The following is a 23087-nucleotide window of genomic DNA, read 5'->3' as shown; positions in this document are numbered from 1 at the left end:
CGGTGTCACCGCTGGCTGTCCCCTGGAGTGGGTGACACACAGCGGTGTCACCGCTGGCTGTCCCCTGGAGTGGGTGACACACAGAGGTGTCACCGCTGGCTGTCCCGGCTGTCCCCAGGTGAGGAGGAGCCGGACGAGGCCCAGGTGCCACCCACGGCTGCCATCGAGAGGGCCACGTGCTACAACAGCGCCCTGGGGTGCTGCTCCGACGGCAGAACCGCGGCGGCCGACAGCGACGGCAGCAACTGCCCCGGTGGGTGTGGGGCTGGGCGTGGGGCTGGGCATGGGGCTGGGTGTGGGGCTGGGCATGGGGCTGGGCGTGGGGCTGGGCGTGGGGCACTGCCCCGGTGGGTATGGGGCTGGGCGTGGGGCTGGGCGTGGGGCACTGCCCCGGTGGGTATGGGGCTGGGCGTTTGGGATCCCTCAGGGAGGATGACACAGAACACCCCAGGTGGGTTTGGGGCTGGTTTGGGAAGCTTTGGGGTCCCTTTGGAGTCAGGAATTTGGGATCTCTCCGGGTGGGAGGACACAGGAAAATGAAAATGGAACGGGAGAGAGAAAGGGGAAGGGAAAGGGGAAAGGGAAAAGAGAAAAAGAGAGGGAAAGGGGAAAGGGAAAAGGGGAAAGGGAAAAGAGAGAGGGAAAGGGGAAAGGGAAAAGGAGAGGGAAAAAGAAACCAGAATGGGAGAGAGAAAGGGAGAAGGGAAAGGAAAAGGGAGAAGGAAAAGGCAAAAGGGAAAGGAAAAGGGAAAAAGGAGAAGGGGGCAGAAAATGGAAAGGAAAAGGGAAAAGGGAGAAGGAAATGGAAAAGGCAAAGGCAAAAGAGCCTCCTGAGAGGCTCCCACAGCAGGATTCTCCACCCTCGGCATCACAGGGCAGGCTCCAGCCCTGGTACTCCCGGTGCAGCTCCCGGCGGGTTTGGCAGGGCCGCGGTGGCCCGGTGCCAGGCGTCCCCCGGCCCCCCGTGCCCGCGGGTGCCCCGTGCCCTCTCTAACGTGTCTCTCTTGTCACCCAGCGGTGCAGGGGCGCTGCTCTCCGCGCCGGAGCTCGCAGGAACCCGTCTGGTAAAAGCTGCCATCTCCAGCCTGGTCCTTGCCATCCGCTCCAGCACTAATCCTCCATGGCTGCGCCCGTCCCATCCCGACTAACCCGGCACTGGCACTACCCCCACGCCGCCATCCCCCCTGCCCAGGGGCTCCGGCGCTCCCTCGCCGCCCCTGCCCCGCTCATGGCCTTGTCCTGTGTTCCTCCCCCCGCAGCCACCAAGGTGTTCCAAGGAGTGCTGATCCTGGAGGAGGTGGAGGGCCAGGAGCTGTTCTACACCCCGGAGATGGCCGACCCCAAATCCGAGCTCTTCGGGGAGACGGCGCGGAGCATCGAGAGCGCGGTGAGCCCTGTGAGGGACCCTGGCACGAGGGACCCTGCCCGTGCCCCGAGAGCTGCCCCGCGGGGGACAGGACAAAGCTGGGCTTCAGCAATGGGATCCCCTCCACGGATCCACCGTGGGCATGGCCAGAGTGGTCACAAATGGACCATGGCTCCCTGGCCCGGTCGTGTATGGATCCTGTTCTTCTCCTAAAGAACAGCTGGAATTGTCCCAGCCCATCCCTGTCCCACTTCATTTATGGATCCTGTTCTTCCCCTAAAGAACAGCTGGAATTGTCCCAGCCCATCCCTGTCCCACTTCATTTATGGATCCTGTTCTTCCCCCAAAGAACAGCTGGAATTGTCCCAGCCCATCCCTGTCCCACTTCATTTATGGATCCTGTTCTTCTCCTAAAGAGCAGCTGGAATTGTCCCAGCCCATCCCTGTCCCACTTCATTTATGGATCCTGTTCTTCTCCTAAAGAGCAGCTGGAATTGTCCCAGCCCATCCCTGTCCCCTCCCTGTCACCGTGCCAAGGCTGGGCAGCAAATTCCAGCCTGGATCCCTCCCTGGCAATTCCCAGCCTGGATCCCTCCCTGGCAATTCCCAGCCTGGATCCTTCCCTGGCAATTCCCAGCCTGGATCTCTCCTGGCAATTCCCAGCCTGGATCCCTCCCTGGCAATTCCCAGCCTGGATCCTTCCCTGGCAATTCCCAGCCTGGATCCTTCCCTGGCAATTCCCAGCCTGGATCCTTCCCTGGCAATTCCCAGCCTGGATCCCTCCCTGGCAATTCCCAGCCTGAATCCTTTCCTGGCAAATCCCAGCCTGGATCCCTCCCTGGCAATTCCCATCCCGGATCTCTCCTGGCGGGATCCCGTGCCCGGATCTCCTGTTAACCCTTTCCTGCCCCCAGCTGGACGAGCTGTTCCGAGGCTCCGAGGTCAGGAGGGATTTCCGGAGCGTCCGCGTGCGGGACCTGGGCCAGAGCAGCGCCGTCAGGGTCATCGTGGAGGCCCACTTCGACCCGGGTAGGGCCGGGTTCCCCGGGCATTCCCAGCGGGAATTCTGGCCGGGAATCCCTGGGGAGGAGGAGGGAAGAGCCATCCCAAAATTCAGAGGGGTTGGGACTTTGATCCTGCAGAATTTCCATGTGAGCGCAGCTGGGAGGGATTTTCATGGGAAAGGAAGTTTATTTTCCTTGGGAAATGAGAGTTATTTTCCTTGGGAAAGGGGGATTATTTTCCTTGGGAATGGAAGTTTATTTTCCTTGGGAATGGAAGTTTATTTTCCTTGGGAAAGGAAAGATTATTTTCCTTGGAAAGGCAGATAATTTCTCTGGGAAGGAAGGGTTCTTTTCCTTGGGAATGGAAGTTTATTTTCCTTTGGAATTGAGGGATTATTTTCCTTGGGAAAGGAGAGTTATTTCCTTGGGAAATGAGAATTATTTTCCTTGGAAAAGGAAGATTCTTTTCCTTGGAAAGGAGAACTATTTTTCTTGGAAAGGAAGATTCTTTTTCTTGTAAAGGACGATTATTTTTCTTGGAAAGGATTACTTCCTTGGGAAAGGAGGATTCTTTTCCTTGGGGAAGGAGGATTATTTCCCTGGGAAAGGAGGGAATTGGGAAGGGAATTCCTGTTGGGATCCTCACTGCTGCTTCCCTCCTGCCCCAGCCACGTCCCACACGGCCGCTGACATCCAGGGGGCTCTGCTGAAGCAGCTCCGAGCGTCCAGGAGAAAAACCATCCTGGTGAAGAAGCCCCAGCAGGAGCACATCAAGTTCATGGATTTCGGTGAGCCCCAAACCGTGGATTTTTGGGCTGGGGGGGCAGAATGCCAGCAGGGCTCTGCTGCTCCTGCCCAACCCTTCAGAACTTCCCGGGTGGGTCAGGAGCAACGGTGGAATTTGGGAATTTGGGGTTGGGAGGGACCTGGAAGGGATCTGGAGGTGGGCAGGGAATTCCAGAGGGGGCTTGGGCACTTCCAGGGGTCTGGGAAATCCATTCCAGGGGCTCCCCATGCCCTGGGCAAAGCAGGAAACCCCAACTTGTGCTTGCTTTGAGGCCTGGCACAGGCACAGCCCCGCTGCCATATCCCAAAAAACCCGCAAGTGTGTCTGCTTTGCATGGCCCTGCTGCCATATCCCAAAAAACCCAGACTGGGTCTGCTTTGCATGGCCCCGCTGCCATATCCCAAAAATCCCCAAATTGGGTCTGCTTTGCATGGCCCCGCTGCCATATCCCAAAAAACCCCAAAGTGTGTCTGCTTTGCATGGCCCCGCTGCCATATCCCAAAAAACCCAGACTGTGTCTGCTTTGCATGGCCCCGCTGCCATATCCCAAAAATCCCAGACTGGGTCTGCTTTGAGGCCTCTTAGACTGCAAATCCCTCCTCCGTGACCACCCCGGCTGCTCCTCTCATCACCCACACCTGACCCCAACCCAAACCCTAAAACCAGCCCATAGCTAACCCTAAAGCTAACCCACACCTAACCCTAAACCTGACCCACACCTGACCCTAAACCTAGCTCATACCTGACCCTAAAGCTAACCCACACCTAACCCTAAAGCTAACCCTAAAACTAACCCACACCTAACCCTAAACGTGACCCACACCTAACTCACACCTAACCCTAAACCTAACCCACACTTAACCCACACCTGACCCTAAACCTAACCCACACCTAACCCACACCTGACCCTAAACCTAACCCACACCTAACCCACACCTGACCCTAAACCTAATCCATACCTGACCCTAAAGCTAACCCACACCTGACCCCAATCCCAGTTGACCCAAACCCCAATCCCAGCTGACCCAAACCCCAATCCCAGCTGACCCAAACCCCAACCCCAGCTGACCCAAACCCCAATCCCACCTGACCCAAACCCCAACCCCAGCTGACCCAAACCCCAACCCCAGCTGACCCAAACCCCAACCCCAGCTGACCCAAACCCCAATCCCAGCTGACCCAAATCCCAACCCCAGCTGACCCAAACCCCAACCCCAGCTGACCCAAACCCCCGCTGTGTTCCAGACTGGCTCCCCCGGCTCGTCACCACCACTGTCACCACCACCACGGGCACCACCGCGGCACCGGGCAGTGCCCGCAGGGTGCCCGCGGCCACCGCGGCGCTGGGCCAGCCCGTGGGCAGCCCCGGCGAGCCCGTGGGCACTGTGGGCACCGCCGGCCACCCTGGCCGGCCCACGAGCACTGTAGGCAGCCCCGGTGAGCCCGCCAGCACCGCCAGGAGCCCCGCGGGCACCGCCAGCACCGCCAGGAGCCCTGTGGGCACCACCAGGAGCCCCGCGGGCACCGCCGGCACCGCCAGGAGCCCCGCGGGCACCACCAGGAGCCCCGCGGGCACCGCCGGCACCGCCAGGAGCCCCGCGGGCACCACCAGCAGCAGCCGTGCCGCGCTGCCCACCGCGCAGCCGCCGGGCACGGCGCCCGCCTCGCCGCCCTGCGCGTCGCAGCCGTGCCGGCACGGCGGCACCTGCCGGGACGACGGGCACGGCTTCACCTGCAGCTGCCCCGCGGGCACGGCAGGCACCACCTGCGAGAAATGTAAGCGCTGCTGCCAAAAACCCCCGGGCTGGGAGCCTAAAAACGGGTGTCACCCTATGGTGTGGGTAGGGGGGCACCGCCACCCCAGTGCCAGGTGGGGCCGGGGCACTGCCAGAGATGGCAAAGAGCTGAAAAAGGGCTAAACTGCTAAAAAAAATCAGTAAAGGGACAAAAAAGAGCAGTAAATGGCTAAAAAAACCCCACAGAACTGCTAAAAAAAAATCGCCAAACTGGTAAAAAAAAAAATCAGTAAACTGCTAAAAAAACCCAGTAAACTGCTAAAAAAATTAATCAGTAATGCCCCCCTTTCTCCCCCATCCCCCCATTCTTTCCCCCATACTCCCCCCCATTTTTCCCCCATTTCTTCCAATTTCTCCCCTGTTTCTCCCCCACTTCCCCCCTGTTTCTCTCCTGTTTCTCTCCTGTTTCCCCCCATCTCTTTCCCCTTTCTTCCCCATCTCTTCCCCCGTTCTCTCCCCATTCTTTCCCCCCCATTCTCCCCCATTCCCCATTTTCCCCCATTTTCCCCCATTCCCTTTCTCCCCCATTCCCCCATTTTCACCCATTCCCCCATTTTCCCCCATTCCCCCATTTTCCCCCATTCCCCATTTTCCCCTATTCCCCCATTCCCCATTTTCCCCCATTCTCCCCCATTCCCCATTCTCCCCCATTCCCCCTTTCCCCCCATTCCCCATTTCTCCCCCATTCCCCATTTTCCCCCATTCCCCATTTTCCCCCATTCCCATTCTCCCCTGTTTTCCCCCATTCCCCATTCCCATTCTCCCCCATTCTCCATTTCTCCCCCATTCCCCATTTTCCCCCATTCTCCCCCATTCCCATTTCTCCCCCATTCCCATTTTCCCCCATTCCCATTCTCCCCCGTTTTCCCCCATTCCCCATTCCCATTCTCCCCCGTTTTCCCCCATTCCCCATTCCCATTTCTCCCCCATTCCCCATTTTCCCCCTTTCCCCCCATTCCCCATTCTCCCCCATTCCCATTTCTCCCCCATTCCCCCTTTCCCCCCATTCCCATTCTGCCCCATTCCCATTTCTCCCCCATTCCCATCCTCCCCCATTCCCATTCTCCCCCGTTTTCCCCCATCCTCCCCCATCCCCATCCTCCCCCATCCCCGTCCTGCCCGTCTCTCCGCAGCCGCGCTGCCGGCCGTGCCCGCGCCCTTCGTGCCGCGCTTCGGGGGCGGCTCGGTGCTGGCGCTGCGGACGCTGCGGGCGTACCACACGCTGCGCGTGGCGCTGCAGTTCCGCGCACTGGAGCCCGCGGGGCTGCTGCTCTACAACGCGCAGCGCCACGGCAAGGACTTCATCGCGCTGGCGCTGCGCGGCGGGCTCGTGCAGCTGCGGTGAGCGCGGCCGGCGGCACGGCCGCACTGCCCGGGGGGTGCGGAACTGAGCTCCGGCGGGGCCCAGGACGGGAACTGGCATCCCAGGAGGCATCAAAGGGGACAAAAGTCGGGATTTATTCTGCTTTTCGGGGGGTGGGTGTGATACTGAGCTCAGGTGAGCCCCAGGACGGGAACTGGCATCCCAGGAGGCATCAAAGGGGACAAAAGTCGGGATTTATTCTTGTTTTGGGGGGGTGGGTGCGGTACTGAGCTCCGGCGGGGCCCAGGATGGGAACTGGCATCCCAGAAAGCCTCAAAGGGGACAAAAGTTGGGATTTATTATTTCTTTGGGGGTGTGGGTGCAGTACTGAGCTCCGGTGGGGCCCAGGACGGGAACTGGCATCCCAGGAGGGAGAGGAGGAGGGGGAGAAGGAGAGAGGAAGAGGAGGAGGGGGAGAAGGAGAGGAGGAGGAAGGAGCGGGGAAGAGGAGGAAGGAGCGAGGGAGACAAGGAGGGAGGGCTCCCCAGCCGCTCGCGGTCCCGCCTGGCACGGCCCGGCTGGCACCCCGGGGTCACTGACTGAGGCAGCTCCCCGCAGGTTCGACACGGGCTCCGGCACGGGCACCGTCACCAGCCGCGTGCCGGTGGAGCCGGGCCGCTGGCACCGGCTGCTGGTGACGCGCAACCGGCGCACGGGCACGCTGGCCGTGGACGGGGAGCCCCCCGTGAGCGGGCACAGCCCCCCGGGCACCGACGGGCTCAACCTGGACACCGAGCTCTTCATCGGCGGAGTGCCCGAGGAGCACAGGGCGCTGTGAGTGCGGCACGGGGAGCGCCGGGGGCACGGGGACCGGGAGGGGGCACGGGGACTGGGAAGGGGTGGCACTGTCCCCGCAAAAGTGGCACTGTAAGGGTGGCACTGTCCCCATGAGAGGGGCACTGTAAGGGTGGCCCTGTCCCCATGAGGGTGGCACTGTCCCCATGAGGGGCGCACTGTCCCTATGAGGGGGACACTGTAAGTGTGGCACTATCCCCATGAGGGTGACACTGCCCTTGAGCATGCCCTGCCCCTGTGCACGTGGCACTGTAAGGGTGGCACTGCCCCATGACTGGCACCATGGCAGCCTGGCACCATGGCACTGTGGCACCGTGGCAGCCTGGCACCGTGGCAGCCTGGCAGCCCGTCACGGTGCCAGCCTGTGGCGCTGTCCCCAGGGCGCTGGAGCGCACGGGCGTCGCGGGCGGGCTGCGGGGCTGCGTGCGGGCGCTGAGCATCAACAACCGCGGGCACGAGCTGCGCCCCGGCGCCGCCGACGTCCTCTACAGCAGCGCCGTGGGCGAGTGCGGCACCGAGCCGTGCCAGCCCAACCCCTGCCACCACGGGGGCACCTGCCGGCCCCGGGACGCCGACGCCTTCCAGTGCCAGTGCCCCGAGGCGTACGCGGGTACGGGGCGGGCACCGCGGGCGTTTGGGGTGGCACAGGGGTTTGGGGTGGGCACTACGGGGTGTTTGGGGTTTGGCACTGTGGGGTTTTGTGGTTTGGAATGGGCACTCTGGGGTTTTTGGGGTATGGGGTTGGCACTGAGGGGTTTTGTGGTTTGGGGTGGGCATTGTGGGGTTTTTGGGGTACTGGGTGGGTACTGTGGGGTTTTTGGGGTTTGGAATGGGCACGGTGGGGTTTTTGGGGTACAGTGATGGGCACGGTGGGGTTTTCACCCCTCTGGGGGGTTCTGAGGGAGTTTCTGGGGTCGCTGTTGGTGCCCGCGGGGCCAGCGTGGCCGCGGGGGTTGGTGCCAGCTGCCTGTGCCCGCAGGCCCCACGTGCGCCCTGGAGCGGAACCCGTGCGAGCCCTCGCCGTGCCACGGCTCTGCCACCTGCCAGGTGCTGCCCGGGGGGCGGTTCCTGTGCGCCTGTCCCCTGGGCCGCCACGGGGACCTGTGCCAGCAAGGTGCGACGCCGTCCCCTCCCCGATGTCCCCTCCCCGCTGTCCCCACCTGGCTGTCCCCACCTGTCTGCCCCCTCCCTGCTGTCCCCTCCTGGATGACCCCATTGTGTCCCCACCTGGCTGTCCCCACCTGGCTGTCCCCTCCCTGCCATCCCCACCCCCTGTCCCCTCCCCGCTGTCCCCCCGTGCCTGGGGACACGGTGTCCCTGAGGGTGCCCGTGTCCCGCTGTGTGCCCAGCGTCGGAGCAGGACCCGGCCGTGCCCTTCCTGCCCCAGTTCAGCGGCTCCTCCTACCTGGAGCTCCCGGGGCTGCAGAGCTTCGTGCCCGGCCTGCCGTGAGTCAGGGACGGGGACACGGGGACACGACGGAGGGACAAGGGACGGAGGGGCAGAGAGACACAGGGACACGGGGACAGGGGTGGGGGGACAGAGGGACAAGGGACAGGGGGACAGGACGGAGGGACAGAGGGACAAGGGACACGGGGACACGACGGAGGGACAGAGGGACACGGGGACAGGGGGACAGGACGGAGGGACAGAGGGACAAGGGACACGGGGACAGGGGTGGAGGGGCAGAGGGACAAGGGATGAAGGGACAGAGGGACACAGGGACAGAGGGACAGGGGTGGAGGGATGGAAGGACAAGGGACAGAGAGACCAGTAATCACTAATCAAAAACCAATACTTAATAACCCCTAATCACTAATCAATAGCCAATAATCACTAACTAATAGCCAATAATCACTAACCAGTAACCAATAATCACTAATCAATAACCCCTAATCTCTAACCAGTAACCAATAACCCCTAACCAATAAGCAATAACCCCTAATCACTAATGAAGGAGCAATAATCACTAAGCAATAGCCAGTGCCCCCGATCGATAGCCAATAATCGATCCCCTCGCAGCGATCGGATGTCGCTGGAGCTGGTGCTGCTGGCGCGGCGCCCGCAGGGGCTGATCCTGTACAACGGGCAGAGGAGCGACGGCGGCGGCGACTTCGTCAGCCTGGCACTGCACGGCGGGCACCTGGAGTTCCGCTTCGACCTGGGCAAGGGGCCCGCCCTGCTCAGGTGAGACCCCGGCACCGCTGGCACTGCCAGCACTGCTCAGGTGAGGGCACAGCTGGCACAGCTGGCACTGAGCCGTGGGCACCTGGAGTTCCACTTCGACCTGGGCAAGGGGCCCGCCCTGCTCAGGTGAGACCCCGGCACCGCTGGCACCGCTGGCACAGCTGGCACTGCCGGCACTGCTCAGGTGAGGGCACAGCTGGCACAGCTGGCACTGAGCCATGGGCACCTGGAGTTCCGCTTCGACCTGGGCAAGGGGCCCGCCCTGCTCAGGTGAGACCCCGGCACCGCTGGCACTGCCAGCACTGCTCAGGTGAGGGCACAGCTGGCACTCAGGTGGCACTGCCGGCACTCTGGCCGTGCCCAGGTGAGGGTGCTGGTGGCATCGGTGGCACTCAGGTGGCACCGGTGGCACTCTGGCTGTGCCCAGGTGAGGGTGCTGGTGGCACTGGTGGCACCGGTGGCACTCAGGTGGCACCGGTGGCACTCTGGCTGTGCCCAGGTGAGGGTGCTGGTGGCACCGGTGGCACTCAGGCCGTGCCCAGGTGAGGGTGCTGGTGGCACTGGGACCGTCCCGTGTCACTCAGCTGAGCGAGGCTGCAGTTTTTATGGATTTTAAATGGATTTTAAGGGGTTTTTATGGATTTTTTTCAGATTTTAAGATTTTTTTTTAAAATGGATTTTTAATGGACTTTTTTTACTATTTTTGAGGTTTTTAATGGATTTTTAAATTGATTTTTAAATTGATTTTTAATGGATTTTTTAATGGATTTTAAGATTTTTATGGATTTTAAGGATTTTTAATGGATTTTTTAAAATGGATTTTAAGGATTTTTAATGGAGTTTTAATGGATTTAAAGGTTTTTATGGCTTTTGAGGATTTTTAATGGTTTTTTTTAAATGGATTTCAAGGTTTTTATGGATTTTAAGGATTTTTAATGAATTTTTCAATGGATTTAAAGGTTTTTACAGATTTTAAGGATTTTTGATGGAGTTTAAATGGATTTAAGGTTTTTATGACTTTTGAGGTTTATGAGCGGGCTTTCGACGGGCCGGGGGATTTAACCCTTTCCCTCCCCAGGAGCAGGGAGCCGGTGCCGCTGGACACGTGGGTCAGCGTCCGGCTGGAGCGCAGCGGCCGCAAGGGCGTCCTGAGGGTCGGCGGCGGCCCCGCCGTGAGCGGCGAGTCCCCGGTGAGTCCCCGGTGAGCGGCGGGACCCCGGTGAGTCCCCGGTGAGTCCCCGGTGAGTCCCCGGTGAGCGGCGGGACCCCGGTGAGACCCCGGTGAGTCCCCGGTGAGTCCCCGGTGAGTCCCTGGGAGCGGGACCCCGGTGAGTCCCCGGTGAGTCTCCGGTGAGACCCCGGTGAGTCCCCGGTGAGCGGCGGGACCCCGGTGAGTCCCCGGTGAGTCCCCGGTGAGTCCCCGGTGAGTCCCGGGTGAGTCCCCAGTGAGTCCCCGGTGAGCGGCGGGACCCCGGTGAGTCCCCGGTGAGTCCCCGGTGAGACCCCGGTGAGTCCCGGGTGAGTCCCCGGTGAGTCCCGGGTGAGTCCCGGTGAGTCCCCGGTGAGTCCCGGTGAGTCCCCGGTGAGTCCCCGCTGAGCGGGACCCCGAGCGCCCGCGGGGAACCGGGGCCTCGGCATTGAAACGGCTCCGAGGGGAATTCCTGGGCCTGCGATGGGAATCCTGGGCTGGAGCGGGGAGGAGTGGAGCTCTCGGGCTCCTGGGCTTCACAGCTGGGAAAGCGGGATGAAGGTGGAAAAGTGGAATTTCTCAGTTCCTGGCCTTTAAATTCTGGATTTGAGTGGAATTTCTCAGTTCCTGGCCTTTAAATTCTGGATTTGAGTGGAATTTCTCAGTTCCTGGGCTGTAAACTCTGGATTTGAGTGGAATTTCTCAGTTCCTGCCTTTAAACTCTGGATTTGAGTGGAATTTCTCAGTTCCTGCCTTTAAATTCTGGATTTGAGTGGAATTTCTCAGTTCCTGCCTTTAAACTCTGGATTTGAGTGGAATTTCTCAGTTCCTGCCTTTAAACTCTGGATTTGAGTAGAATTTCTCAGTTCCTGCCTTTAAATTCTGGATTTGAGTGGAATCTCTCAGTTCCTGGGCTGTAAACTCTGGATTTCAGTGGAATCTCTCGGTTTCTGGCTTTGAATTCGGGATTTGTGGAATTCCCCCCCTGTAATTAAGCCTGAAGAGCCCCCAGCAGGCAGAGGAGCTCAGGGCGCAGGACAGCCCCAGCCCTGCTGCTGCCTCAGGGCTTCCTCGGCTCCTCTCCCAGGTGGGAATTCTGCAGCCCTCCCTGAATTCCCGGGCATCCCTGGGCATTCCCGGGCATCCCTGGACATTCCCGGGCATCCCTGGGCATTCCCGGGCATTCCCGGGCATCCCTGGGCATTCCCGGGCATTCCTGGGCATTCCTGGGCATCCCCGGACATTCCTGGGCATTCCCGGGCATTCCCGGGCATTCCTGGGCATTCCCGGGCATTCCCGGGCATTCCTGGACATTCCCGGGCATCCCTGGGCATTCCCGGGCATTCCCGGGCATTCCTGGGCATTCCCGGGCATCCCTGGGCATCCCTGGACATTCCCGGGCATTCCCGGGCATTCCCGGGCATTCCCGGGCATTCCTGGGCATCCCCGGACATTCCTGAGCATTCCCGGGCATCTCTGGGCATTCCCGGGATCCCTTCCCTCCTCCTTCCCAGGAGAAGGCAGGAAAGGCTCGTCCCTAAACCCTCAGGACCAAAATCCGGGATTTTCCGGGATTTTCCTGCCCTGGCTGTCCCCTCTGAGGGCCGGGCAGTGCCCCGGGGGCAGCGACCCTCCTGCCAGCGCCGCGGTGGCAGCGGGGCCGTGCCAGCCCTGCCCCTCGCGGTGCCAGCCCACTGATGTCCCTTTTCTCTCTCTTTTTTCCCTCTCCCTCTGATTTCCCTTTGTTTTCTGGATCCCAGAAATCCCGTAAGGTACAGATAAGTATGGACCCCCGCCTCCATCTCATCTGCCATCGGCACCTCCTTCCTCTTTTGGGGTTTTTCATCTTCCCCGTCCGATTTAGGATCCCTGTAGTTTCCAGCCCCTCATCCCTTCTCCTGTCCTTCATCCCCAGCCACTTGTCACCTTTTCTTTTGGGGCCATTTCAGTCAATCTGCTCATTTTATTTTGTGTTAATCCCACGGAACATTAGCTGGCCATCCATGTCACCCCGTCCTTGCTGTGGCCCTGGCTCCAGCGTGGAGAATTCCCGGGAATCCTGGGGCTCTGACAGCAAGGAGGGGATCTCCTCCTCCAAAACCACCACGTGGGCTGCAGGAGAACCTCCTCAAGCCCTGGGGAGCAGGAGAAAAGCTGAACCTGCTCCTCCAGGCTGGGCAGCCAGGCTGGAACGAGCTGGGACTGAGCAGCAGGCTCTGGGTACCCCAATTCTGGGGGGCACCCGAAGCAGAGCCCCCCTCAGGCCTTACCCCAATTCTGGGGGGCACCCGAAGCAGAGCCCCCCTCAGGCCTGAGGCTGTGGGAAGAGCCTCTCCCCAAAATTCAATCCAGGGAAAACCTTTCCCAGGCGGAGCTGGCGCCCTCGGCATGAGGAGGTTTCCTGGCGGCTCCATCCGTAGAACCATCAATAAAATACCAAATCCAATCAATTCTCCTCGAGCAGCCCAAACTGCAGCGCCACGAGGAGGGGCACGAGGAGCTGACCCCGTGTCCCCCGTGTCCCTCGATGTCCCCAGGTGCCCCACATGGTGCTGAACCTGAAGGAGCCGCTCTACCTGGGGGGAGCCCCCGACTTCTCCCGGCTGGCGCGGGCGGCCGCGGTCTCCAGCGGCTTCGAGGGGGCTCTGCAGAAGGTGGGTGAGATCCTGCTGGCCTGGCCAGTGTCCTGCTGGTCACTCCAGCGTCCTGCTGGTCACTCCAGCGTCCTGCTGGCCTGGCCAGTGTCCTGCTGGTCACTCCAATGTCCTGCTGGCCTGGCCAGTGTCCTGCTGGTCACTCCAGCGTCCTGCTGGTCACTCCAGCGTCCTGCTGGTCACTCCAGTGTCCTGCTGGTCACTCCAGCATCCTGCTGGTCACTCCAGAGTCCTGCTGGTCACTCCAGCGTCCTGCTGGCCTGGCCAGTGTCCTGCTGGTCACTCCAGCGTCCTGCTGGTCACTCCGGAGTCCTGCTGGCCTGGCCAGTGTCCTGCTGGTCACTCCAGCGTCCTGCTGGTCACTCCAGCGTCCTGCTGACCTGGCCAGCGTCCTGCTGGTCACTCCAGCGTCCTGCTGGTCACTCCGGAGTCCTGCTGGTCACTCCAGTGTCCTGCTGGCCTGGCCAGTGTCCTGCTGGCCAGCCCAATGTCCCACCTGTCCTGGGATGGACCTGGGAGCTGTCCTGCTGGTGGAACAGTGGCACCAGTGGGGGACAGAAGGGGAGTTCGGGGACGCTCGGAATAGATTCCCATCATCTTAGGGATGGGATCCCACCTCAGGGATTCCTTCCACAGGGATGGGTTCCCATCATCTCAGGGATGGATATTCCCACCTCAGGGGTGGATTCCCATCCTAGGGATGGATTCCCACCACCCTAGGGATGGGATCCCACCTCAGGGGTGGATTCCCACCACAGGGATGGGTTCCCATCATCTCAGGGATGGATATTCCCACCTCGGGGGTGGATTCCCATCCTAGGGATGGATTCCCACCATCCTAGGGATGGGATCCCACCTTCTCCTGTCCCCGTGGACACTGCCCAGTGTCCCAGGGACAGAGGTGGGTGAGGCAGGACCCTCCGTTGACCCCATCCTGGTTGGGTTGGAGACCCCCCCAGGCCCCCCGTGCCCGGGACCCCTCCGGCCGCGCCGGGGGCGCTGCCCCGGCTGGAATTCCCGGTGCCGGGGGAGGCTCCGGCTGAGGCGCGGCCGCCCCGCAGGTCTCGGTGGACGGCGTGCCGGTGCTGCGGGAGCAGCACGTGCGGGCGGCCCGGCAGGTGGTCCCGTTCCGGGGGCACCCCTGCACCCAGGAGCCCAACCCGTGCCAGCCCGGCGGCGCCTGCCGGCCCAGCATGGCCACCTACCAGTGCTCCTGCCACGCCGGCTTCGCGGGCGCCCGCTGCGAGAAGGGTGCGTGCCACCGGGGTGGCCATGGGGAGCTGGGGGTGGTCCAAGGGGCTGGAGGTGGCCATGGAGGATTGGAGGTGACACAAGGGGTTGGAGGGGGCCATGGGGGCTTGGAGGTGGCTGTGGGGAAGTTGGAGGTGGCCCAGGAGGGTGCTGGTGGCCATGGGAACCTGGAGGTGCCACAGGAAAGGTGGAGGTGGCCATGGGAGGTTGGAGGTGGCCATGGGAGGTTGGAGGTGTGGCCGTGCCACTGTCCTGTCGGGGGTGGTGCTCAGGGGGGTTTGTCCCATCTCCCAGGAGCTCCCGGCCTTTCCCAGCCCCTCTTTTCCCACCTCCCCTTTCCCCCGTGTCCATCTCTCATGTCCCTGCAGCCATCATCGAGAAGGCAGCGGGGGACGCCGAGGCCGTGGCCTTCGACGGCCGCACGTTCCTGGAGTTCCACAACGCCGTCACCAGGAGGTACCGGCCCGGCTCCGCAGGGATGGGATCCACCGCAGGGATGGGATCCACCTCAGGGATGGCTTCCCATCATCTCAGGGATGGGTTCCCATCATCTCAGGGATGGGTTCCACCTCAGGGATGGCTTCCCATCATCTCAGGGATGGGTTCCACCTCAGGGATGGGTTCCACCTCAGGGATGGCTTCCCATCATCTCAGGGATGGCTTCCCATCATCTCAGGGATGGATTCCCATCATCCTAACCCTAAGCCTGTCATTCCGTGGGTGTGTGTCCCTCCCTGGTTGTCTGTCTGTCCCTCCCCAGGTGTCTGTCCCTGTTTGTGTCTGTCTGTCCTCTGTGTCTGTCCCTGTTTGTGTGTCTGTCTGTCCTCTGTGTCTGTCCCTGTTTGTGTCTGTCTGTCCCTCCCCAGGTGTCTGTCCCTGTTCGTGTGTCTGTCCGTCCCCAGGTGTCTGTCCCTGTTTGTGTGTCTGTCTGTCCTCTGTGTCTGTCCCTGTTTGTGTCTGTCTGTCCTCTGTGTCTGTGTCTGTCCACCCCTGTCTCTGTCCCCTCTCAACGTCGCTGTTTCTCTGTTTCCAAGCCACCTGAGCAATGAGATCCCAGCGTGAGTACGGCCCCGCCACCCTCACCACGTCCCCATTGTCACCCCAAACCCCAGGGCAGCTCAGGGCAGGGCTGGGGGAGCCCCGGGGCCCCTCGGGATGGAGCCCTGGAAAACTCTTCCCATTCCGGGGGCAGGAAGGCTCGGCTGCCCAGGGCAGCTCGTGGCGCTGGGCAGGAGCTGCGTCCCCTGTGCCACAGCCAGCTGTTGTACCCCAGCATGGCTTCAGGGCGTTTGCAAGCGTGCTTTTAACGAGGATGAGCACCGGGAAGGAAACCCCTGCGGTTTCCAGCTCCAGCAGCAGCCCGAGGCTGTTGGAGATGGAAACTCGGGGTGCTGATCCCGATTTTCCAGCGTGGATGTGGCACTGGGAACCCCTCCAAACATCTCCCGTGTGTTTGAGGGGTCAGGAAAAGGCTCAGGGCAGGAGGACGGGGAGAAATCCCAATCCCTGCACAACTCAGATTTGCCGTGGGTCTGTCCTGCGTGGAAGGGAAGCCCTAAAAGGGATCCCAAAATTCCCTGCTGTGGGAAGGGGGGATCTGGGGGATTTGGAGGGATCCCACGCCACCCCATCCCATCCCACCTCATGGGTGCCCTCAGGGCCGTGGGGCTGAGCCGTGCCTGCGCATGGGGGGCTGCGGAGCCGTCACCTGCATGTCCACGCCGCCGGGAGGGGCTGGAAAGGGATTGTAGGAATCTTGGGAGACTTGGAGGGGCTGGAAAGGGATTGTAGGGAATCTTGGGAGACTTGGAGGGGCTGGAAAGGGGTTTTTAGGAATTCTAGGATTATTCTGAGCCGTTCTGCTAAGCTCCAGCATTGTGAGCTCACAGTTGTCCCTGTGCCCCCTTCCTGAGCCACATTCCTGCTGCCTCCTGTCCCTGCAGAGGGAATGTCACCATTCCCAGCCCTTTTCCAGCTTTTTCTCAGCCTTTTCCCAGACCTTTTCCAGCCTTTTCCCAGCCAGTTTGGGCTGTGCTGCCCCATCCTTCGAGGGAGCTTCTCCCACACCCCGCTGCTGCATTTGGCTGCCCATAAAAGTGATTTTTCCTCCTCTAGGGTGAGGAAAGGAAAAAGGAAAAAGGAAAAAGGAAAAAGGAAAGGAAAGGAAAGGAAAGGAAAGGAAAGGAAAGGAAAGGAAAGGAAAGGAAAGGAAAGGAAAGGAAAGGAAAGGAAAGGAAAGGAAAGGAAAGGAAAGGAAAGGAAAGGAAAGGAAAGGAAAGGAAAAAGGAAAGGAAAGGAAAAAGGAAAGGAAAAAGGAAAGGAAAAAGGAAAGCAAAAAGGAAAGCAGAGGAGGAGGAAAAAGGAAAGCAGAGGAGGAGGAGGAGGAGGAGGAGGAAGGCAGGGTCTCCTGGCTGCCCCTGGCTTATGGCTCGCTCCCCTTTTCTCCCCATCCAAGTCCCGAGGTGCCGGATTCCCCCTCAGAGCCCAGGTGAGTGTCCAGGCTGTGCCTGTCCCCGCTCTGCCCGTGCCTCGCCGTGTCCCCGTGTCCCTGTCCCTCGGCATGTCTGTGTCCTCTGTGTCCCTGTCCCGGCTTTTTATCCCTGAGGGATTGGCAAAGGGCCACCAGCCCCGGGGTGAGTGACCCTGCAGGGACAGCCAAGGGCCACCAGCCCGAGTGACCCTGCAGGGACAGCCGAGGCCACCATGGGTGAATCCCAGAACGGGATGGAGATGATCCAACATCTGGCAGCTTTAGGGCACAGACCATATGGGTGAATCCCAATTCCAGGAATGGGATGGAGATTATCCAACATCTGGCAGCTTTAGGGCACAGACCGTATGGGTGAATCCCAATTCCAGGAATGGGATGGAGACCATCCCAGCTCTGAGCTGCCCGGTGGGATGGAGTTATCCCAAAACCGGAGACCCTCCAGGCCAGCGGGTGGGGACAGGCCGGGGGGTTTGTCCCAGCTGGCTCGGGGGGAGGAGGAGGAGGAGGAGGAGGAGGGGAGGAAGGGGAGCATGAGGAGGAGGATGAGGAGGGGAGGAGGATGAGGAGGAGGGGAGGAAGGCGCTGCAGGGCTGCCCGGCTGTGCCCGCAGTGAGAAGGCGCTGCAGTCCAACCACTTTGAGCTGAGCATCAGGACGGAGGCGACGCAGGGGCTGCTGCTCTGGAGCGGCAAGGGGCTGCAGCGCTCCGACTACATCGCCCTGGCCATCGTGGACGGGCGCGTGCAGCTCAGCTACGACCTGGGCTCCAAGGGCGTCACCCTGCGCTCCAGCGTGCCCGTCAACACCAACCAGTGGGTGCGCATCCGCGCCTCCAGGTCAGCGCCAGCGGGATCGGGATCGGGATCGGGATTGGGATTGGGATCGGGATTGGGATCGGGATTGGGATCAGGATTGGGATCGGGATCGGGATTGGGATCGGGATTGGGATTGGGATCAGGATTGGGATCGGGATTGGGATCGGGATCGGGATTGGGATCGGCATTGGGATTGGGATCGGGGTCTGGGTTGGGATTCACCCTGCGCTCCAGCGTGCCCGTCAACACCAACCAGTGGGTGCGCATCCGCGCCTCCAGGTCAGCGCCAGGGGGATTGGGATCGGGATTGGGACTGGGATTTGGATCAAGATTGAGACTGGGATTGGGATTGGGAGCAGGAGCTGGAGCAGGAGCTGGATTGGGATTGGGATCGGGACTGGGATCTGCATCTGGGCTGTTCCTGAATCCCTGCTCTTCCTCCCTCCCCGGGAGCAGGGTGCAGAGGGAAGGCTCCCTGCAGGTTGGCAACGAAGCGCCCATCGCCGGCTCCTCTCCGCTCGGGGCCACCCAGCTGGACACGGACGGGGCGCTGTGGCTGGGTGAGTGCAGGGAGGGACATTCCCAGTGTCCTCAGCAGGGCTCGGAGCTGGAATGGGGTGTGGATTTTGGGGATGTCCCTCCCTCCCTTCAGCACCACTGAAAATCCCTACAAACGTCTCTGGTGGTGGCACTGAGGGAGCAGTGCCAGTCTTTGCCATGGCACCGTGTCCCCCGAGGGAATTCCAGTCCAGCTGGTGCTGGAAGGGACCTTGGTGCCCTCCAGTGCCACCTCCAGACACGTCCCAGTGTCCCCAGGTGCTCCAGCCCAGCCTGGGGCACTCCCAGGGATGGGGCAGCGCCGGCTGCCCTGGGAAATCCATTCCAGGGAGGGACAGGGACAAGTCCCAGCGTGGCAGTGCTGGGGCCAGGCTGTGTGTGACAGTCCCCAGTCTGTGTGAGCTGTCCCCAGCTAAGCCCGTGTCATTTCCAGGGGAGCTGTCCCTGTCCCCTGCCCTGTCCCTGTCCCTGCCCTGTCCCTGTCCCTGCTCTGTCCCTGTCCCAGTCCGCTGCTCTGTCCCTGTCCCTGCTCTGTCCCTGTCCCTGTCCCTGCTCTGTCCCTGTCCCTGTCCCTGCTCTGTCCCTGTCCCCTCCCCTGTCCCCATCCCCTCCCCTGTCCCGTCCCGTCCCCCGCTGACCCCGCTCTCTCCGCAGGCGGGCTGGACAAGCCGAGCGTGCCGCAGCGCCTGCCCAAGGCGTTCAGCACGGCCTTCGTGGGCTGCATGCGGGACGTGCTGGTGGACCGCCGGGAGCTGCACCTGCAGGAGGACGCGCTCAACCGCCCGCGCATTCTGCACTGCGGGGCCCAGTAGAGCCCAGGCGCCTCCCTCCCCCCTGCCTACTGCTGTAATTATTTTCTATTTTTGTAAACTTATTGCTTTTTATATTTTGGGGGGGACGGGGAGGTCAGGAACCCCTTTTTGCTTTCGGGTTCTCGGGGCGGCGAGCGGCGCAGCGAAGCTCGGCCGAGGCTCCGAGGAGCGGCACCAGAACTCTCCCGCTGCGGCGTCCATCTTCTTCATACTTGAAGCTTCTTCGTTCTGGGGTCGTTTTCCCCCTTTTTTGCCTGTTTTTGGGGAGTTCGTCCCCAAAAACAACCCCGTTTTCCCGTGCGGGGGAAACGCTGCCAGTGCTGGCGAGGCGCTCACGGATTGACGGGGTGGGAATTCCCGCCCTGCTCCGGGCTCTGGCTCTTCCAAACCTTCTCCTGGCGCCGCGTTCACCGAATTCCTGCTGCCCCCGTTCCTCTCACTGTAATTTATGTGTGTAAGGATCTCAAGTGCTTTTCTCCTCCGAGCTCTGCTCAAATCAGGGACGGAGCCGGGCCCGAGCTCCGCTCCGCGCTCGCTTGGGACTCTGCTGGACTCAGAGGTGCCGGGGAGGCAAAAATGGATTTTCCCAGCGGTTCTCCTCCTCCTCTTCCTCTCGGACACGCGCAGGAGCAGCTGTGAAACCTCATTGCCACGTTCTGTCTTCATCCCAGACGTGTCCTGACCCCTCCCTGCGCCGGGGATCGCTTGGAGCTCCTCTCCAGGAGCTGGGAATTCTGTCCCTCTCCCGAAAGGACCAGGAAATTCCCTTTTCCCTCCTCAGAGATCTCCTGGGTGTGTCCTTCCACACCCCACGGCCTTCTCCAGCCTCCGGCTCCCAGCCTGGCAAGGCAGAGCTGCCACTGAGCCACTCCCACGAAGAAAATTTGGAATTTTTCACCTCGGACTTGCAGTTCTTGGGTCTTCCAGGTTCCTCTGGATGCCGCCAGCGCAGCAGGAAGGGCTCCAGCAGGAGCAGCAGTGGGGCTGGGGAGGATTTGGGGAGAATTTGGAGCATTTTCTTCCAGGAAAGCAAAATTTTGAGGCCAGTTCTGAAGTTTTTGGGGTGTGGCTGCAGGCTGGGATCTCCTGGAATGTGGAGAAGAGGAGATGGATCCCAGCTCTGGGAGAAATCCCGTTGGGATTCCTTCTCCGTGGAAGGGTTTCCTCGTGCTTTGTGGCCTCAGCTGGAATTTCTCTGTGGAAAAACAACTTTTGGGAATTCTTCTGCGGGATCCCGCCGGGTTCTGGGTGGGAATTCCTGCCCCAGGTGCCAGAATTTGGCTTTTTCCCCCTAAATTTCCACCCCACCTTGCAGGGCACCCCTTGGAATGGGGTTTTGGCACCAACTTTTGAGCCAGGAAAGGTCAAATTTCTTCTCTCAGGGTGAGCTCTGAACAAAGGTGGAACCAAGAGGGGAAACCTATGGAAAAACCACTCGGATCCGCTTTGATTTTGTTTATTTGATTTAAAAAATAATAAATATTCCCAAGCTGTGACATTCCTGTGGAAAACCCGGCGTTAAATCTTCCACGGGGGGCTGTGCCCTGTGTGGGATGAAGGCTCTGCTGTGCCTGGGGGGTTCTGTGGGTGCCAAAATTCCCATTTTTTGGGAGCTGCTGGGTCCAAATTGGGATTCCTGGTGGGAAAAGCTGGGCTGGGCTGGGAGGGCTCTGGGAGTCCCCCAGTCCATATTTTGGGAGCAGGATTCCCAGCTGGGCTGGATGTTCCAGCTCCAGAGGGGCTGGGAAGCTGCTGAAGAAACAGAAAAAAAACCAAAACAAAACAAAAAAAACCAACAACTGAAAAAAATAAATCTAAAAACTCCTCCTGCTTTCGCTGGGGCTTGGAAATGCCTTAAAGCAGGACTCGTGTCCTCATGGGGGAGCATTTGGAATTTCCAGCAGCACGCTTCAGCTGGGTTTTATTTTTAACAACCTTTCTACCACAGCATGTGCAAAAAAAAAAACCCAAACAAACAAACAAAAAAGAGAAACATTGAGGTTGGGTTTTTTTCTAGATTTGATTTTTTTTTGTTTGTTTTTTTTTTTTTGTTTGTTTTTTTGTTTTTTTTTTTTTAATTTAAAACCCCTGAGCTGTCCATGGAGAGGGTGAATTCCTGGCTGAGTTGGGATGGGCAGGAGAGGAGCAGCATGATGTAACCATTACTAACTCGTGTCTTTCGTCGAATCACCCACAAATAAAGTTTGGAAACTATTAAAGAGGTTTTTAAGGGGCCTGCTGCTTTTTTTGTTTTCTTTTTTTTTTTTTTTCCCTTAGGATAGAGGAAAATCCTGCTTTTCCTGATGCTGTCTGCTGGGCAGAGGAGGGTGAAGTCTCCTAAATTCGGTTTTTCCAGGAATTCCAGCCCCAGTCCCAGGGTTTTGCAGGACTTTTGTGTCTTTCCTCCCCCTCCGCGGTGGTTTCAGCTCATGGGAGTCTCCACTTATCCCCTCAGCACCGGGGAACCTCCCAGCCTCTGGAATTTGGGATTCACCCTCCCAGCCTCTGGAATTCTGGTGTTTCCCCTTCCCAGCCTCTGGAATTTGGGATTCACCCTCCCAGCCTCTGGAATTCTGGTGTTTCCCCTTCCCAGCCTCTGGAATTTGGGATTCACCCTCCCAGCCTCTGGAATTCTGGTGTTTCCCCTTCCCAACCTCTGGAATTTGGGATTCACCCTCCCAACCTCTGGAATTCTGGTGTTTTCCCTTCCCAACCTCTGGAATTTGGGTTTCCCCTTCCCAGCCTCTGGAATTCTGGTGTTTCCCATCTCTTCATCCAGCCCTCTCCATCCCAGCTCCTCACGGGAATAATCCCGGAGCTGCTCCGGGATGGGGGTGGGAATCCCTTTATTCCCTCAGGAGCCGGAGGAACGGGGGATCCTGGGAAGCTCCGGGCGCATTCCCAGCCCTGCATTCCATGGAGAGCCGGGCAGCGGGACGCGGGGACATTCCAGAGGCACGGGAAGATTCCAGAGGCACGGGAAGGACATTCCAGAGGCACGGGAAGATTCCAGAGGCACGGGAAGGACATTCCAGGGGCACGGGAAGATTCCAGAGGCGCGGGAAGGACATTCCAGAGGCGCGGGAGCGCGGTGTGTGGGATGTGCGACCTGCCCACAATCCCAGGAATGCAGCGGCTCCTGCTTGGCACCGCCGCGCTGCGGATGGAGCAGATCCAGGGAAGGTTTTTGTCCTGTCCCTTGTCCCCATCCCAGAGCAGACTCAGGAACTCCTGCTGGAACGGGATTTTGTCCCAGGTCCTGTCAGGACAGCAGCTCCCATCGCTGTTCCCTATCCCTGAGCAGATCCAGGGGCTGTGGCACTGCCGGACTGGGATTTTGTCCCAGGTCCTGTCAGGACAGCAGCTCCCATCCCTGTTCCCTATCCCTGAGCAGATCCAGAGGCTCTGGCACTGCCACAAATGGGGATTTTGTCCCAGGTCCTGTCAGGACAGCAGCTCCCATCGCCGTTCCCTATCCCTGAGCAGATCCAGAGGCTGTGGCACTGCCACAAATGGGGATTTTGTTGCAGGTCCCGCCGGACAGCAGCTCCTGTTCCCTATCCCTGAGCAGATGCAGAGGCTCTGGCACTGCCGGAACGGGATTTTGTCGCAGGTCCCGCCGGACAGCAGCTCCCATCGCTGTTCCCTATCCCTGAGCAGATCCAGGGGCTGTGGCACTGCCGGAACGGGATTTTCTCGCAGGTCCCGCCGGACAGCAGCTCCTGTTCTTCATCCTGAGCAGATCCAGAGGCTCTGGCACTGCCGGACTGGGATTTTGTTGCAGGTCCCGCCGGACAGCAGCTCCTGTTCTTCATCCTGAGCAGATCCAGAGGCTCTGGCACTGCCACAAATGGGGATTTTGTCGCAGGTCCCGCCGGACAGCAGCTCCTGTTCCCTATCCCTGAGCAGATGCAGAGGCTCTGGCACTGCCGGAACGGGATTTTCTCGCAGGTCCCGCCGGACAGCAGCTCCTGTTCCCTATCCCTGAGCAGATCCAGGGGCTGTGGCACTGCCACAAATGG

General features: G+C 60.3%; 1 protein-coding gene across 1 annotated transcript in view; it reads left to right on the top strand.

The window, feature by feature from the left end:
• AGRN (agrin) overlaps positions 1–21299 on the top strand; it is a gene marked incomplete at its 5' end in the record, with an annotated part of 71946 nt that extends 50647 nt beyond the window's left edge. The window contains 19 exons of the mRNA XM_077788093.1: positions 119–253; positions 1260–1387; positions 2281–2395; positions 3039–3158; positions 4403–4933; positions 6087–6294; positions 6875–7090; positions 7492–7721; positions 8091–8225; positions 8461–8557; positions 9132–9296; positions 10375–10486; positions 12246–12257; positions 13023–13139; positions 14201–14390; positions 14759–14846; positions 17492–17716; positions 18152–18255; positions 18908–21299. Of these exons, the coding sequence (XP_077644219.1) occupies positions 119–253; positions 1260–1387; positions 2281–2395; positions 3039–3158; positions 4403–4933; positions 6087–6294; positions 6875–7090; positions 7492–7721; positions 8091–8225; positions 8461–8557; positions 9132–9296; positions 10375–10486; positions 12246–12257; positions 13023–13139; positions 14201–14390; positions 14759–14846; positions 17492–17716; positions 18152–18255; positions 18908–19065 (3086 nt within the window). The remainder of the gene's footprint in view (positions 1–118; positions 254–1259; positions 1388–2280; positions 2396–3038; positions 3159–4402; positions 4934–6086; positions 6295–6874; positions 7091–7491; positions 7722–8090; positions 8226–8460; positions 8558–9131; positions 9297–10374; positions 10487–12245; positions 12258–13022; positions 13140–14200; positions 14391–14758; positions 14847–17491; positions 17717–18151; positions 18256–18907) is intronic.
• Between the last annotated feature and the right edge of the window lie 1788 nt (positions 21300–23087).

The sequence above is a fragment of the Lonchura striata genome, chromosome 24 (genome assembly GCF_046129695.1).
Source record: "Lonchura striata isolate bLonStr1 chromosome 24, bLonStr1.mat, whole genome shotgun sequence".
NCBI lineage: Eukaryota > Metazoa > Chordata > Aves > Passeriformes > Estrildidae > Lonchura > Lonchura striata.
This window is presented reverse-complemented; position numbering and strand designations above follow the sequence as displayed.